This window comes from Equus caballus, chromosome 1 (genome assembly GCF_041296265.1).
Source record: "Equus caballus isolate H_3958 breed thoroughbred chromosome 1, TB-T2T, whole genome shotgun sequence".
NCBI lineage: Eukaryota > Metazoa > Chordata > Mammalia > Perissodactyla > Equidae > Equus > Equus caballus.
In genome coordinates this window covers 128,466,467-128,484,541 of record NC_091684.1, presented here as the reverse complement: position 1 = coordinate 128,484,541, position 18,075 = coordinate 128,466,467, and the positions used below count along the sequence as shown (strand labels likewise).

Below are 18,075 nucleotides of genomic sequence, written 5' to 3'. Positions count from 1 at the left end.
AGTAGCAGAGGGGGAGGGGTGGGAGGAAGAGCCTCCGGGCAGGAGGGCCAGCTTTGGCCAAGGCCTGGAGCAGCAAGCGCCAACCACCGTGAGGTGGACAGGGTCCTGGGATCAGGGCTGTTGTTGCCGGCCTCACAGCTGGGCTGACCTCCGGGAGGGCCGTGAGCGCAGACCCCCACGCACCTGCGCTGGCTAAGGACATCCTCCGGTACTTCTCCTTGTGTGGGGTGCCCTCATTGGCACCCGCGGTTGCTATGGCAAAGGCAGAGGCTGCTGACAGGGCGCTGCGGTTATTGTCTAGCTCGCGACAGGAGGTCATGACGACTCCATTATTGTAGGAAAAGAGCGGGAACTCTGTGGAGAGGACGGAACCAACCCTCAGCCTTTCCCATTCCAGCCCAAGGCTGTTAGAAAACCGGGGGTCCTGAGGCTACAACAGCCTCCAGATGGGCAGGCTGTCTTCACTGCCCCCAGGGCTTGTCCGGGGGTGGGGTGGGGTAGGGAGTGGGGTCTGTCCCCCTGTAAAGTCCCCAGGAAGGGGCAAGCCCATGCCATGCCACCTCCAGGCTGTCTCAGGGGGAGGGAAAACTCTGCCTCCCTCTGCCTTCCTCCGTCGAGAGGCAGAAGGTCCCACTATCCTCCTGCTTCTGAAGAAAGTCTCCAGCCACCCCTGCCACCTCTCTGCTGTTCCCAGCCCCTTTTCCTCGTAGGCCCAGCTGGGCGCGGCCCGCTTGAGGACAGCACCATGACTTTTCTTACCCTTTTGTCTATTTGGAACCAACACGCAATCTGTCCGATGTCTGGCATCGATAATTCATATGACGGGCTCACTGGCATGGTGGGGCTGAGAGAGCACCGCACTCGAGTGCCCCCCGCTCCCGCCACTTACTGGCTGGGTAGCTTTGGATAAGTTATTTCACTTCTCTGAGGGTCAGTAATCTCTGGGTAATAAGGATATTGATACCTACTTCAAAAGACGGATGTAAAGATTAAAGGAGATAACATGGATGAAAGTACTTAGTACTATGTGAAAAGCTATGTGTATGCCATGGATAGCAATGCTATTAAAAATAACAACTTTTTAGAAGTAGTAGAATCTGACTCTGGAAACCTTTAGCTTCATCTTATAAGTCTCTGGACAGTAATCCATGCTAATACTCAAAGTAATAGTACTTATGCTGTGAAGAACAAATGCCTTATTTTCAAATCTCAAAGCTTATTTCCGAAGTGTGGCTTCCGTGACTGAGAAGCGGTGGCACGCCTGCGGTGCGTCAGGTGCTTTCTCTCTACAGAGAGAGGACCCTGTCACTGACTGGGTCTCTCCAGAAGGCCTGGAGAGTTGGCGGGCTCAGGATTCAGGCCACGCCTTGCATGTGGGTGCAGGGGCTCGAGAAGGCAGTGCGAGGCGCGGGAGAGCCGCCCTGGGAGGCAGGGCCCCCCTGAGCTCTTGCCTCACCTTTGAGTGTCTCAAAGTGTGTCTCTTGTGTGTGGGGAGATACTTTATGGGAACCAGAGACCTAGATGGCTCTTCGAAAATCCTTCAGGATCATGAGTCTGAGACTCGGGTGGGCTTGTCACAACCTCTCGGAGCTTTTTCCCTTATTTGAAAAATGGGAATACCCTGGCCACTATACAAGGCATCAGGACAGAGCCTGCCATGTAGCAGGAACTCAGGAAACACCTTCTGGATCTGCCATGAATGAACCCTAATTCTGGGCCTTCCTGCCTGCCTCTGCTGGGTGGGTTATGCAGTCTTGTCTGGAGTCAGGGGAGCGACTCCGCTGAGTTGAAGAGCAGGAGTGGCCCAGGCAGTTGTCTCAGCACCCACAGTTCCCCTCGGGGTTATGAAGCATCAGAATGCTTCCTGCACTTACGAGTCCCTCATAAAACAGAGGAGTGACACCCACTCCCCTTCACTCAGCTTGGCCTGCTGCCTCTCTCAGCCTGGGTCTCACACAGCCTCCGGGAATCTAGCTGTAGTTTCGGATTGGTGAATTGTACCTGAGGAACTTTTGCTTTTGACAGATTTTGGCGTTGTTGGAGATTTTGTTGGTGATGTCTCAGTATCACCGTCATCACTCTGGGTTTGATCATTATCTGACTCTTCCCTCACGGAGACTTCTGAGCCTGAGAGAAAAGAAGGATATAATTTTACATTTCTCAAATAGTCATTGATTTTTAAATTCAGGTTTATAATTTACTGAAGCAAAACAGCGTAACTGTGGGATATAGCTGTTGAAGAAAAGTGAACAGCTTTATTTGCACGGGCTCTATGGGATGGTTCATGTGCTAATGGGCACTGGAAATCTCCAAGATGGCTTCTGCTCCACCAGGCTTCTCAGACCTTACCTGACACACCTGAGGATCCGGTTAGAGTGCAGGTTCTGATTCAGAGGTTTAGGGTGGGGCCTGAGATGCTGCATTTCTAACATGCTCTCAGGTGATGCCCATGTGGCTGGTCCATGGACCACACTGTGAGTAGCAGGATACTACCACACCCCTTGCTTTTGTGTGTGTGTGTGTGTGTGTGAAGCAGCTTAGTGAGGGTAACTATCTGCCATGGCTACCTAGGAAAGTCCTGCTTCATACCTGTTGTCCCCTGCGCCTGGTCACTGCCCAAAGTGTCCAGGTTTGGGCAATATATCACAGAGTCTCCCCAATCTTGAGAGATTCATGGTTTACACACTTTGGGGAAACCTGATGAATTATATTAAAACTTCAGCTCTGGCTAAAATCTTGGTAAAAGATGCGACCTCTTTGGTCCTCAGTTTCCCCAACTAGAAAGGGAGTGGAGTTACACTTGACCTTTCTGAAAACTTAAGGAAAGCTCTAGGTCTTCTCTTTAGAAAAGAATGTCCACACACACACACACACACACACACACAATGTGGTACACAATTAGACAGGCTCAGGGGCCCCTGGATCACTGGTCAAGAACCCTGGCATGTGATGACTTCTTAGGACTGTCTTGCATTGCATTTTATGGTGTGACAGGCCTGGATTCACTGCAGGTTTCTGTCAGATGGAATTCTGCGCCCTGACACTGCCCCTCGAGGGTCCTATCCTCTGTTCCTGCAGGATGGCATTAGGGCTCTCTGGTAAGCTGTTACCTTGGTTACTGACTTTCAGCTGCACACGCTACACAATTACTGTACATGCCACAGTAAATGGCACTTGGTGATGGAGGCTCCTGGGGGCTTTACCTCTGCTCGGCTATGCCCTCTGTTGGGGGGTGCTCCCTGACTTCCCTCTTCTCATCTCAGAGGAGAGAAATCCTGACCATCTTCAAAATCTTTTCAAAGGCCTTCTTCTTCAAAGCCTGGGGCTTCTGACCAGCCCAGGGTTGTGTTTGTGTGTGTCCACATACGCGTGCGTGCACACAAGCACATGCATGCTAACCAAGACAATGTTGGCGGCACCCACGATATGGGGTGACCGGATCTAAAACAGAACCAGACCAATCATTCAAACAAATGCCCTTCTAGAACAGTCAGGAGGGCTCTGAGAGTAGGGAGGTCCCAGTCTGCCCTGATGTCGTCTCTAGCCACTGCCCACACACCAATATTCCAGGTATGCTGAGCTTAAGCTGTTCCCTGAACACACAATGCTTTTCCTTGCTCCTCATTCTTGCCCATTCTCTTCCCTTTATCGAAATGCTCTCACTTCCTCCTGGTGAAGACCTAGATGTAACGAGTCTTCCAGGAAGCCTTCTCTGACTCTTTCAGTGGTGTCCCCACCCCATCCTCTGTGCCCCTTGAGTGTCCCTCTAGCACAACAGGTATCAGGCGTCCATGTTTCTGTGTCTGGTCCTGCTCCTCAGCCTCACTGTGAATCCTGGGGGGTAGGAGCTAGGTCTGATGATCTCTTCTCTCCTGGGCCCTGACTGGGGCCTGGCCTAGGAGACGTCCTCTGCAGAGACGGACAAACACAGGGATGCAGGATGAAGCTGTCATCAGGGCAGCAGGAAGCCTGATGATAGGAGTCATAGTAATCCAATGACCTGGGAACCTCTGTCTGTCTCACTCTGCAGCCTGAGCTCCTGCTTATGGCTGCCTCTCCACACTGTCCAGACTCTGCACTGCCACCAAGATCTGGCCAGGATGCCCAAGCCTTCCCCTCCTGCCCTGCAGGAGCTTGGCTAGGCTGGGCTGGCCTCAGTGGGCCCATGAGCCAAAGGGGCAGCTTAGCCCAAACATCCACTCACTCTGCTTGCTGAGAGCCGAGGGGTCTTCGGGCTTCTCTGTAGTCATATCACTCTCATCTGGAATCTTGTTGGAGAAGCTGCTGGACACATAGAGCTTGCTGGTGTCCAGCGTGGCCTTGCTGAAGGGCGACATGGCTGAGTACATGCTGGTATAGCCATTGGAATTGCAGCTGAGGGCAGCCAGGTCCAGGGCCTTGCCGCCTGTGATGATGGGGATATTCAGGGAGAGCTTCCGCCGGCGGCTAGGCGATGATGTCTTGGTGATGGACAGGGGTGGTGGCGAGGAGAACTTGCGGGTGGCACGTGGGGACTTGGGGGGGTCACCGTACAGAAGCTTGTTGTTCTGGCCGCTGGCAAACAAGAGCTCCAACGACCTGCATGGAGGGCAGGGGATGACAACAAGTGGTCAGCATAGGCCGGCCTGCCTGCCCAAGCCTGGGGGTCCCCCTGTTCTGGGCTTAGGGGAACAGCAATGGCTCCCTCATTCTCATGATCTCTGACACCTGGGCTGATCCTTTGAGCAGGCGGGTCTGAGAGGAGCCAGGCCAAAGGGACTATGTGGTTAAATGGCCTGCGGCCAGGTGTCTATAAACACGAGTGTCTTGCTCTCGCTGGGTTGGGCAAGGGACATGGGATTTGGTGGCACACTGAGTCCATCTAATGCTCCCCCTCTGCCTCCTTCTGGGTAGCTAAGGGTCCTCCTGACCTGCAGGCTTCTGTGGAACCTCTCTCCATCCCACACACAGGCCTGGTGTCACCTACACGCTCTGACCTCATCATCACACAGGTCCTGAGGGATCTTTATGGATGAGGAAGCTGAGGCTCAGAGACGAGAAATGACTCATCTGATGCCTCCCGACTCTAAGCCTCGAGTCCTTTCTACCCCACCAGGGTGCTTGACTGGCCTCAGGTGTAAACCTGGGGGGGGCCGGAAGCTGAAAGTGGGATCTCCCAGGAACCCTGGCCATGCCACTACCATCCTCAGACAGGGCCCACATCTCAGGGCTGGGGTGGAAACAGGTGAAAGATACATAAGAACGCAAACAGTAGCTTACTTGCATGGAACGTGTCTGCTCTGTGTTATGCGTGGGACAGACCTTCTCTCTTAATCCTCACTGTTGCCTAGGAGGTAGGTATTCTTTTTTTTTTTTTTTTTTAAATTCTTATTTTTTCCTTTTTCTCCCCAAAGCCCCCCGGTACATAGTTGTGTATTCTTCGTTGTGGGTTCTTCTAGTTGTGGCATGTGGGACGCTGCCTCAGCGTGGTCTGATGAGCAGTGCCATGTCCGCGCCCAGGATTCGAACTAACGAAACACTGGGCTGCCTGCAGCGGAGCGCGCGAACTTAACCACTCGGCCACGGGGCCAGCCCCTAGGAGGTAGGTATTCTTATTCCCATTTCACAGATAGGAAACTGAGGCTCAGAGAGGTTAAGGGCCTCCACCAAGGCGACAGGGCTGAGAGCTGGGATCTGACCCTGCCTCTTTCCACTGATGGCTCTTCCTGCTGGGAAGGAAACTTGCAGGGGTTCATCGGAGCAGCCTTCTGGGTCCGGGGAATGGTCTTGATGAGTTTTCAGGCATGGATCCACCCTGGATGGGGTGGTTTCTCCTGCTTTCTCAGGGGCCTGGGAAACTGACTGCGGAGGCTCCAGAAGTTCAGAGCAGAGAGGCAGGACCCACTGTACCCTGATGAGGCCTGAGCAGGTGGATGGTGAGCACTGGGTGGGGGGGGGCGGTGCAGAGGGAAGGACCTGGGGAGGGTACGGAGGTGTACTCTGGGCAGACGGGCTGCTCTGGCAGCAGAGGTGTGGGGTGGGAGGAGAGATGGTTAGAGCTTCCAGGCCTCTGGTGCCTCTTTATGTCCTGGGCTGGCATTTGGGACCAGTGTGGCCTCTGAGTAGCCCTGGAGAGTTGGTGTGATTCAGGAGCTCTGCTCCAGACAGCCCTCGAGCTGAGGCTCTGGCCCCATGTCTTGCCTGGTGTCGGGGGGTGAGCACTCACTGGGGATTCTGAAGCTTGGCCGTGTACAACCGAGGTCTGGGTAGCAAAGGAAAGTACCTGCTGGCCCCTCCCATTCCTGACAGGTCCCTCTTGGAGCAGTGAGGTCCATCAGGGGCCTAGATCCCGTCCCTGGACCTGACCTGCTGCTGGGTAGCCTGAGGCAACTCCCTCATCACTCAGTGCTCCACGTATTCTCTCTGCTAAATGGCAGGGAAAATACCTCCCTTACATATCTCAAACTGGGCTGCAGGCACGGCCTCACTGGATTTGACACCACTTCCCCAGTTCGTCATTGGCACTACCCTTGGCTAGGTGATCATTTGGTGAGATGGGGGTAAACATTTTTGTTTGACTAAGAGTCTGGGTGCCCAGCAGCTGGACTGGCGATTTCCCCATCCATACAGTCCTACAAACTTTGAAGTTCTGAGGCTGGCTCTTTGGGTTGGCCTTAGGCCTCAGCCAGTCGAGCATTGACCCTGTGACGTGGGCTGTGCCTGTCCTTGGAAGTCTCGCCTGGCAGGGTTCACAGGGCATTCACAGGGCTCACAGCGACCCGACCAGGCCCCTCAAGGCTTGGCTGGGCTTGGGGTGTACAGCTGAACACTGGTGGGAGCAGGGAAGTGAGGGGCACAGGAGGGAAAGGGAAATATGGGCCACTTCCACCCTGCCTGTTACTCAGACTCAGACAGGGGTACCTGCAAGGGGCTCAACAAGCCCAAGGCTCTGCGTTCAAGTCCCCACTCAGCCACAGACTGCTAGGGACTTTGAGAAAGTCTCTTGGCCTTTCTGAGTCCCAGATGGCCCAGCACAGGGCTGAGCTGTGATGATGTAGCTGGAAAAGAAGAACTTGAAACCAAGGCTGTGACAGCCTGCCTCCATATGTGGTATCACTCCAAGCGTGCCAAAGGAGCTCCCTCTTCTCTCAGAGCAGGACGTGGTCTGAGCAGAGAAGGGTGAAGATTCTCTCTCTCTCTGTCTCTTTCTTTGCTCCTCCCTCGTTCTCTTTATTCCCCACTTCTTGTTTTTCTTTCTTTCTTCAATGGGGAAGGTGGGAAAGCCCTGTCCTTTGGAGAGGGGTGGGCCCTATGCTTCAAGGAGGGTCCTAAGAGGTGAGAGCAGGGAGGAGAGGGCAACAGGTACCCCTCAAACTCTACCCCACCCCAGGAGCCTGCAGGAGGAGGTGGAGAAGGCTGGGACTGAGCGGTGGCATGAGGCAGGCCAACCCTCCCCTCCTCTTTGCAGAGGGCTGGCTTGGTTCCTGGGGGTGCCCTACATCCCCTCAGCTCAGGTTACAGCCTCTCCCCGACCACTCTGATGCCAAGCTCAGTTTCTCTTCTAGGCCTGGAAGATCTGTGGATCTGTCTGGGAGGAGAAGTCAGCCTTAGCCCGTGGGCCTGCCCACCTGGCGGGGATTGCGCTGATGGGCTTCCTGTAGATGGTGATGAGCTTGTCCAGGACCACGACGGCAGTGGTGAAGACACGGTAGGAGTGCAGGAAGGTGTTGAGGAAGTCGATGCTCAGGAAGCGCAGGTCCGTCAGCCGCTCCAGCAGCCGCTCCACACTGGCATACCGGATCTGAAGCACTTTGCAGGAGTTCATGGTTTTGCTGAAGCGAATGTCCACGTCATCACAATATAAGGAGGCATCAGACCTGGGGAGGGAGAAAGGACCAAGGGGTGACTTGGGTTTGAAGATGTCTGAGCTGTCTCCCCCACCAGCAGCGAACTCCCTGAGAGCTAGGCCATGGCCAACCCATCACTGTCTCCCCGGCACACCAACAGCCAAGGATGGATGGACTGCTGAAGGACTGGTTGGCTTATTATGGAACAGGAAAAGCTTTGTAAGGATGACATTGAGGAAGAATGGGCTGCAACTTCTTTTCCCAACAAAATCCTAAAAATCTGATATTATAAAACTCCTAGAAATATTGAATAAAATATAACAAACAAAAATAATGTGCTGCTGGATCCACAAGATATAAGGGAAATCTGTTCACACAAAAACGTGGACACGAATGTTCATAGCAGCATTATTCATAATTGCCAAAAAGTGGAAACAACTCAAATGTCCATCAACTGATGAACGGATAAACAAAATGTGGTACAGCCACACAATGGAACATTATTCAGCTATAAAAAGGAATGAAGTGCTGTATATGTCACAAGATGGATGAATCCTGAAAACATGCTAAGTGAAAGGAGTCATAAAAGTCCACATATTGTATGATTTCATTTATATGAAATGTCCATAACAGACAAATCTACAGATGAAGAAAGTAGATTGGTGGCTGCTAGAGGATGGGGGGAGGGGGGAATCGGAACTGACTGCTGAGATGTATGGAGTTTCTGTTTGGGGTGATGGAAATATTCTAGAATTAGATAGTGGTGATGGTTGCACAACATAGTGAATACGCTAAAACTCACTGCATTGTACACTTTAAAATGGTGAGTTTTATGTTATATGAATTATATCTCAATAAAAATATAAGCAGGGGCAAAACAGATATAAGGGAAATTCCCAGGGGCCAAAAATGAAGAGAAATTTGGAAACCAGCAATGCTTTAGCTGCCTTTAGGGCCTCTACTGCTCTTGGGTACCAAATGTCTTGGGTGTCAGCAGGGAAGCAGATGAGGCCTGGCCCGCCAGAGGAGGGAGCTGTGTAAAGCCGAGACTCTTGAAGGACTACACACTCAGTGAAAAGTGGCCTAGAGAAAATCTACCCATCAGGAAAGTGAGATGGCAAGTTTTCTGTTTTAGCCCAGGCTCTGGGGGGAGGAAGCAGCACAAAGCTCCTTCGAGAATGTAGTATTTGCCCTCCCAGTGGTTTTGGAATACAAATATGTACTACCTCTGTGGCCTGGGAACCTCAAACAAAGAGTATAAAAAAGTGGTCATAGGCTGTACTGCCTCTGGGGCACTGGGTGGAAACAAACGCAAAACTGTTCTGGAAGGGTACCACTCACCCAGGCTCTACAAGACATTCACAGATAAATCCCTCCTGAAAATGAGCACACAATCCAAAATTAAGAACCACACGAGAAATCAAGCCACCATGAGCAAGAGTCAGCAGATACAACAAATAGCCGAGTTAGATCCCCAAGAGTCTAATATTTTTTTTTTAAGTCTGAATATCCTACTAATTTTTGTTACTAGTTGTCTTTCCCACCAGCAACCTGCTGCCACCTCTCCCCCCTTAGCTGCAAAGAGCTACTAAGGATGAAGCTGGTTCTGCGATGGGCATGTGTCATGAACCTCCAGCCCCTGTGCCAGGGTGGGGTGGATTTCTTAGCAGTTTATGTCTCTCAAACATTTTTAGCCTTTGGAAGGGGAGATCATCCCCTCCTTGACCTCACCTTGGCTGCCTATTAAAGTATTAGGGTCAGTCTTTAGCCAGCAGTAGATCAGCTAGACTCGAGTATTTGACTAAAAGAGAAACCCTCAGGGGTGGGCGGGTGTCCTGGACTGGATCTATCAGAATCCTTCATCCGTGGCCAAAGTGATTTCTGCGGGTGCTGAGAATCTGAGCCAAGTTAGAGCAACGTATGTCCTTTAGTGGGACCTTCTGAATCAGATCTGGTAGCAGCAAGCCCCATTCCTCTCAGGCTGCCAAGATGTGAGGACAGGTAATGCAGTCAACCAGACCATAGCGTGCTGAGGACCTGAGGGCTGAGCTGGGTCTAAACTTCCACAGGTGAACATGATGTGATCTACACAGGCATCAAAATATAATGATGTACACCTGAAATTTATATAATGTTATAAACCAATTTTACTGCAATAAAAAAAACCAAGACTTCCACAAGTCTTTCTCTCAGCCCTGTGTGAGTTTGAGATCAGTCATCTCTCCTGGGCATGGTGGTAGCTCCACACAGCACCCTCTTGTGCTGAAACCATGGAAATGGATGCTATCATGACTCGAGCAACTGTGGTTTTTTGTGTTCTGGACATTGTGAATCCTTGTAATCACGTTTTCCTTTTTGTTTTGACTGCCAAGAAGCTTGGAATCACGTCTAAGTGCTCACTTCTAGCAAGCGCAGTTAACCTCCTCTGGGCCTTATTTTATTTTTCCTTCCTTATTTTCTTTTTGCCCTTAATCCTTACACACTCACAATTGTATTTTATCTAGTTGTCTTTATATGCATTTAGGAGGTGGCCTTAAATCTCTTTTGTGTTCTGGTGGGATATGATTAGAAGAAAATATAAATAAATAAATACATGATATTACTGAAAGGATAAGCCTGGAAATCTTAACATAATGAGCTTACAGGGGAACAAATAAAGAAACATGAATTCAGCCCATAAAGGTTGTCCTGGCAAGAACAGCTTTAGCATCTGTGGTGTAGTGGGAAGAATACAAGGCTTGGAATTGGAATATATAGGTTCAAATGACACCTGTGACCCTTGTTTCCTGTGTGTCCTTAGACAAAGTACTTACTCTCTAGACCTCAGTTAAAGAGGAAATAATAAGATCTACCTCACAAGACTTATGCAAGGATTTAATAAAATAAGTGACCTAAGGGACCTAGAACAGAGCCTGGCGTTCAGTGGGTGGTAAATGAATTGGACTCTGAAGTCACTGGCTCTTTAGAGGGTGTCTCCCACTCAGGATGCAGACAGTGCTCAGAAGAAGGGAGCGGACTGGATGGATCCACTCCTTCACACTGTCCTTAAAGGACTTTCTTTGGAAAAATCCATGGGATTTGAAACATTAATGACTAGAGAAACAACCTTCATCGAGTGTCTCCAATGAGCCAGGCAGGGGGGATTTCTTTTCAGGATGAGAAAAACACAGAAAAAAGCACAGAGCCTCAAAGACACTGCAGTTTGAAAAGACCATCCTGAAGAAACAGAGGGAATGATTCCTTCTAAAGCAGCCTGCTGCAAGACACAGGACAGTTTAGAAGACTTCCGGCTCATGTTTCCACGAGTCCAGGGAAATATACATTCCATCAACAGAAACTTGAGAAGCTACCATGAAGAGGGAATAATCTGAACTCAGAAAGATTTCCTGAAAAAGAAAGATAGGATGCTCAATCAAAGGACAGGAAAGCCAGAAACAGCCGATTGGACACTTAGAAAATCACCTGAGGGACATAGTAAACAAATTTAAGAAAGTCTGTTAGAACTCAGGGAAGGATAAAGAGATTCGAATGGTAAGAGAAAATGCAAACAACACGGAACAGACGAGAGAGGATCCAGCCAGCTCGCTACAAGTCTCTAAGGGAATAAGTGGAGCCGTGGAGAAGCAGCGCTGCAAGAGAACTGGCAGGGAAAGCGCCCACAACTGGGAGGACTAGCTGGGCACGCCTCAGAGGAGCTGCGCCCGCCCCGGCGCTGACGGGACTCCCCAGCGGAGCCAATTCTCCTCCACGGGGCTGCACCTTCTAGGAGAGTACAACTCCTCACACACCATGGATCCTGAAGTGTCCGGCCCAGGCCTGGCATCCTAATGGTGATTATTGGGCCCCTCTGACAAGTGTTTGCTTCTGGTACCTTCTCTTTGGGCTCCTTTTGCCATGTGAATGGGTAGAGAAAGCGAGAAAAGCTGTCCCCTTTCTATAAACCTCCCTTTCCCCCTTCTTTGTTCCAAACCTCGTAATCACTGTTGGTTACAGCGCCTCTGGCAACTCCAACATCCAGTAAACTTATTCTCGACTTGACTTTCCTCTCTGTAAGATGGCAGGTGCGCTACGGCGGGGGTAGGCACAGGTGTCATCCTGGATGTCAGTTCTGATGGACTGGCAGTAGCTGCCTGGGGCTGTGCCCACAATTCCAGGCTCAGCCTAAGAGTCCTGTGACCCATTAGTAAGGTCTGCCATGGGTTCTGGATCGGAGATGGCTGGCTTGTGTGCCACATATTTGCCATTCCTGCCAGAAGGGGTCTTTAGTCCCTTACAAGGTCAGCATTTTCTGACCGTAAATTCAGCGCTGCCTCTCTCTTTGCTCTTCCAACACTTCTTGCTGGAAGTTCCAGTGGTGTTCCGGCCTCCCAGGCATCGAGGAGAGGCCTGGGCTTGATGGGAAAGGGCTCCCTTTTCCTGCTTCCCCAGGGAGAGGGGCCCGCCTTGGGTTTATCTGTCCTTGAGGTCACACTTTGGGGCAGAACCTCAGCACCCTGGAGCCTGGGGCAGGTGGAAAGAGACTCCTCAGCTCTTTGGGTTGCTGGTGGTCCAACACTCTTCATTCTCTGGGTCCCTCCTCTCAGACGCTGCACACCAGCACCCACCCACCAGAGGGCCCCGATGCACTGTGTTAGGAAGAAGCAGGAGGACTCAGGACGCATGGGATTTAAATATGGGACTTGATGCCTCTTTGTGCTGTAAACCAAAAACCAGGATGCTCTTGACTCACAGTCTGCAAACAGGGTAGGATATCTGACATGGAGACCTTGCCAGAAGCTCAGAGGCTTGTGGGAGACATATTTAGGGAATGTGCCCTGGCCACTGACCCTCCAGCTATACAGCACCAATGCCTTTTTGCAGCCAGGCTCTCCATCCCTACTCACTCCCTGTCAGAGTGGCCACCATGGGAAGCCCATTGCTCCCCTGGGTGCAAACCTAACACCTACAGAAGAAAATCCAATCCTGCCTGTAACATTTCCATTATCTGACTCCTGCCCACGTCTCCAGCCCCATCGTTCACAGTGGAGGGTGGGTCACTACATTATTTAAGAAAATCCAATTGTGCTATGAAAAATAAGAGAAATGAACAAGGAGGATAGACGAAGGAGCATACAGCTTGTGAGACCTGGTAGCCGCATATCAACTAAGTAGAGAGCACATGTGCTGAGCATAGGAAGGGAAGGAAGGACCAAGTGGGCACTAAATTTTTATGAGGCACAAGTAGTCATGCTACACTTAACATTCATGAGGCAGAGGGGATACTCACTATTCATGTCTTAAGGCAGCCACCCATTGGCGACACCCATTCTGGCCCTTTACCATCTGCCCCAGAAATGTAGATAAACCCATAACTGTTCTTCTGGCTAACTGGTGAGCTGCAGCTGTGGCCAGGTATACTCGCCCTGACACCTCGGATAGAGCAAGCATGTGCCACTGGCCCGGGCACCTTCCATCTGTTGTATCCACTTGGTCAAGCTTCAATCCTGGTCCTTGTAGCCACTCCATCAGCAGGGAAGGCTGATGGGGCAGGGAGAGAAGCAGGACAGTGAGCACTGCGTATCCAGTTTGTGTACCAAGTGGAACATGCACTCTAGCCTAACCTACTAGCCCATCTCTTCCCCTGGCTTCTCACTACGTGTTTAACATTGATTCACCAGGCTGTATAGTCAAGCATCTGAATTCAGTCTGTGAGCCTATCTGTTCCAAGACCTCTGGGATAGTTTGTCTGGTAGTGACACTGGAGGCTACAATTGCATCAAGGTTATTTCCCGTATGACACACCATTCTCCCAACCCTGCAGCCCCATGGAACTGTTTATCATTCCCCAAACACAGATGTGCTCTCCTGCCTCCGTGCCTTTGTTCATGCTGTTCTCTCTTCCCAGAATGCCCTGCCCCTTCCATCATTCAGTAAACCCTAACTTATCCTTCAAGGCCAGTGCCGATGTTCCCTTCTCTGGGAAGTCTTCCCCACCTGTGCCAGGTGAACTTGTCACTTGTCTTCTGAACCCTCCCAGCACCACACAAACTTTATTTTACAGCACTCACTGCAGTGTTTTATAATTTCTTTCTCTGTCTCTTTCTCTCAGGAAATGGTGAACTCCCCAAGGACAGAGGACGTGCCTGCTCATCTCTGCTCTCCAGTGCCCTCAAGGAGGGGATGCTGCCCATGGGTTACTCCTGCTGGGGAGGCCAGGCTTGAGCCTGGGGGTGTACACGTCCTCAGAGTTGTCATTTTATCTGGACATTCCATTCCCTTTATCACTGTCATAGCTTAAAATTTTGTTATTTTTTTCATAGGTGACTTTATTTTGGTTTCATCTGCTCACTTTTACTGCCCCAACATGCATTCTTGGTAGAAAATGAGTAGGCACCCACCACACATTTAACCATAATTCTACATCTGATTTTTATTTGATCATTGAAACAAATCCAGGAGGTATTATCATCTCCCACTTACAAATGAGAAACCCAAGCTCAGGAAGGTTAAGTGACTTTTCCATAGTTACACACAGAGCCAGAGCTGTGGATCAGGGCTGTTGCCTTCAAGACCTTCCTTCTGGACTCCACCACCTTTAGCTGTTAAACAGTGTGGTCATGGGGAGGAATAATACCTCACAAACTCATCCAGAGGCTTAAAAGGCCTGGTGGCCATGAAGTGCCTAGGCTAGTGCCTAACTCCTGGCACACTGTAGGTTTACCAAGTGCTCGCTTCATCAGACCTGCCACCATAATGGTGGCAGCTGGGGAACTTTCACATACTTGGCTAAATAATGCACCTGCGGTTACTCATAGCACACACCTGAAGCAGCAGAGAAGCAGCGGGTCACCCAAGTGCTTGTTCTGGGCAGCAGCAAAGTACCCAGGTGGGAGCTGGGTCCTGGTGTGTGCCAGGTGGGCACAGCAGGCTTGGGAATCGAGGTTTGGGTGGATGCCAGAGAGCCAGTGGGCCACCCCAGTGTGGCAGGAAGGAGGGCGAGGGGCAGGGGTGAGGCGAGCAGACCCTGGAGGAGAAGCCTGCCTGGTGCCCAGGGGCTCAGAGAGCTGAGTTCAGCAGGAGGCCAGCCCCCCTGACCCCAGGGTGGTTCAAACAAACACAGTGGCCCTGGAGCCTGCATTTTTGAAGTGTCTCATTTTTTAATTAGGAAAAGAAAAATAGTTATTAAAAAAAAGAAAGAGTGCATAAAATTTCATTCCTCATGTTATATTTTAAACAGCCTAATACAAAAATCCAGATTTCAAAAAAAAAAATCAACAAAAACTAAGCCAAAGCTATCATCCAAACAGACATTAATTCAAGACAGACAAGCAAATACCCAAAAACCCGGCTTGCTGTCACTGTGTGGCCCTCAGTCTCTGAAACACGGTCTGGTCAAGATGGGGTTAAAGGCACTTACTTGATCATCTGTGGCACAGTGACCTTGGAATTCTCCTCAAACGCGTTCATCATGAGCCCATTGCACCGGATATTATCCACACACTGGAATCAGAGAGAGGACCCTGGGGTCAGAGGCTCGGTCTCCATTCTGGGAACTAGGCCCAGCAGGAGCTCTGCTGAGTGACAGGTTCACATGCCTCGTCCTGACACAGGGTCCTCAAACCTCAAGGGCATTGTCCAGGTAAGGGCAGGGTCAATGCAGAGAATCTCTTGGACTTTGGTTGGAAGTCAAGTCCCAGCTCAGTGACCTCTTGGGGATTTACTTGACCTCCCTGAGCCTTAGTTTCTTTATCTGCAAAATGAACATAACGACTCCTACCTCATTGGGTTGTTTGCAAAACGGAAGCATCTCACCCTGGCCACTGTGTTGCTGACCTCTGAGGTCCAATGTCAAGGACAAGATCAGACCCACGGTGATCTGAGATCTCTCTCCTGGGGGCCAGCCCAGAAGGGCCTCCGTGCCCCCTGCACACAAGTGCTGTTCTGCACCTTCTGTCCTCTGCCCACCACAGTGCCAATGCTCTGATGGTTTTCCATAGTAAAAATCCTGCCCAGGGAGGCAAGGTTGCTGGCACTAGGGGACCAGAAGATCGTACATTTACTCAGCCTCTGAAAAAACTCAAAATCCAAATTTTGCTTTGAATAAAAAGTGCCCACCCAAACAAAAAGAAAAGACATCTGGTGGCAGGGGCTTTTTTCCTTCTCACTGGCCCCTGGGCCAGCTTTCATATCTCTGCTACGTGAGGATTTCCTCTTTGGCATAGGGATGGGGAGGCCTCTACGGGGCACGCCACAGAATCTTCTGGTTCTGAGGATGTGTGTGTCAGGGTGGGTCAAAGTCACCGAGAAGTGGCGGAGAGAGGCTGGCACAATAGGCGGTGGGTGCCCAAGGCCCAGTGTCCTGGTGAAGGCCAGGCCCCCAGTTCTTTGGGGGCCTCCCAGAGGAAGGTTTCTGTCAGTTGCACTTCCTGGCCCACCTTCTCCAACCCACCACACTTAGACCCTCTGTAGCTCTAGCTCTATCAGCAACACTGAAATGCAGGGACCTGGCCACGGATCAGAGCTTCCCGGAGGCGTCAGAGAGCCTGGGGAAGGGGCTGGGGGCCAACGCTGCTAGCATCAGCAATGCTCCCTTAGGAGGGCAGAGGACCGGTGGGCACTCTCCAGCCGAGCAGTCCTGAGCCTTTGTCAGTCACGGTTCCCTGGGGACACGAAAGGGCTACATTCGGGCTTTCCAGGTTTCTCCAGGGCACGGTGGGTGTTTGGAGGAAGTGTAGTAAGACTCAGAAAGAGCAGACACCTGCTACACATTATCCTTGCCCTGCCTCGCTCTTCTGGGACTGTGAGATGTGCAGGCAGGCCAGAGAAGATGGGGAGCAGGCAGTCAGGGCAACCTGCAAGTGGGGCATAAAAACGAGGGGCAGAGAGAGGTCACCCTTAATAGAGCGAAGACTCTGCCTCCCCAGTTCTCCATAAACACAGCTCTCCTAGGCCCCCTGCTCTGTATGGGGGAAATCTCCAGCCTCTCTGTCCCCTTCCTTCCACTGTCAGCTGCTCCCAACATGCTCACCCACTCTGCAGAGAGCAGACTGTGGGCAGATGGCACTGGAGGAATTCCTCCACTGCTGGGATGGGGCTGTGCTGTGCTGACCCATCACAGGCCCTTGCTGGCCCAGGGAAAGGCCTGTCTTGGGCCTGAAGTCCCCTCCTGCTGACAGCCTCTTTCCAGACTCACATCTCTGCCCTGGTCCTACAGGTGCCCACAGCCCTCTGGGTCTGCTTGCTATTTCCTGGGAAGTTGTGCTTCCTGTAACGCTCCCTGGGCTGACTGACTCTATCACTTGCGCAGGCAAAGAGGGAGGGTAAACCTTTCCTCTGCATAGCTGACACTGAGCTCTGCTGGCTGTCTCTTAGCTCTGTTACATCCAGCATCCTTGGGTCACAGTGTGTAGATTTTTCTGTGCATACCAACAACCTGGAGCATGTGCTAAAATGCAGATTCCTAGGCCCCCAAGCAGAGATTCGCATCTAGTCTGTAGGGATTCTGGGGGAGCTCAGGAATCTGGAGTTTTAAAAATCACTGTAGGGGTGATCCAGATGTAAGGGGTTCCCAGATCACACTCTGTGGATGGCCCAGGGGACTCTGCCAACAGGGCAGGAGAGCTGGGCTCTGCCTTGGTTGGGCTGTCCCTGGAGGACACCTGCATCTTCTCTATTAGAAACTGGCAGCTACTCCCATGCCTCCAACCAGCTTAGGCCTGAAGGGACCGCCTGCTTTCAGGAACAGGTGACGCTGCTCACCTGGCTGATGTCACTGGTCCATGCTGCCTTCTCCTGTCTGGATGAGGCCACGAGGATGACTGTGAAGGACGGGGAATCCTTTGGCTCCACCCCGATCTTAAAATCCAAGTGCTCTATGTCTTGGTTGGATCCTTTGGCTTCCAGTTGCAAAACATGGAGTTAGCAGCGTGAGTGTGGGCCCTTTTTGAGTTGGAATCCATTTTAATGATACCCTGTCTTACCCACTGGGGAAGGCACTACATCGATAGGGCTCCAGGCCACTTGCTAGTTTCAGAACATTTCTTTTTTCCTAAGGTGAGGAACTAAGACCCGGAGTGCAGAAGTAGCTACACACAGGGACAGTTCCGGATTCAGAGCTGGAAGAGCCTTTAGGAATCACAGGGGAGCCTTCTGCCCTCATTACACCAATGGGGAGCTGAGGTCCCGGGTGAGGACTTCCTCAAGACCCCCAGTGGGGCAGCTGCTAGGTCAGGACTAGAACCACCCTCCTGCTACCCCAAGGTGATGCCAG

The 18,075-nt window shown here is 51.4% G+C and overlaps 1 protein-coding gene across 5 annotated transcripts in view; it reads right to left on the bottom strand.

The window, feature by feature from the left end:
* Positions 1 to 18,075, bottom strand: part of RASGRF1 (Ras protein specific guanine nucleotide releasing factor 1) — a 112,031-nt gene that overhangs the window by 28,491 nt on the left and 65,465 nt on the right. For 3 of the 5 annotated variants that reach the window (XR_011424915.1, XR_011424917.1, XM_001488142.7), the window contains exons 12-17: positions 17,565 to 17,701; positions 15,223 to 15,305; positions 7,608 to 7,856; positions 4,205 to 4,578; positions 2,002 to 2,127; positions 184 to 354 (exon numbers count right to left, since the gene is read on the bottom strand). Coding sequence is in view for 2 of the 5 variants with exons in the window: in XM_001488142.7 (XP_001488192.3) it covers positions 184 to 354; positions 2,002 to 2,127; positions 4,205 to 4,578; positions 7,608 to 7,856; positions 15,223 to 15,305; positions 17,565 to 17,701 (1,140 nt within the window). In the remaining 3 variants the exon portion in view is untranslated. The remainder of the gene's footprint in view (positions 1 to 183; positions 355 to 2,001; positions 2,128 to 4,204; positions 4,579 to 7,607; positions 7,857 to 15,222; positions 15,306 to 17,564; positions 17,702 to 18,075) is intronic. The other 2 variants (XR_011424916.1, XM_023652460.2) reach the window with 1 other exon arrangement.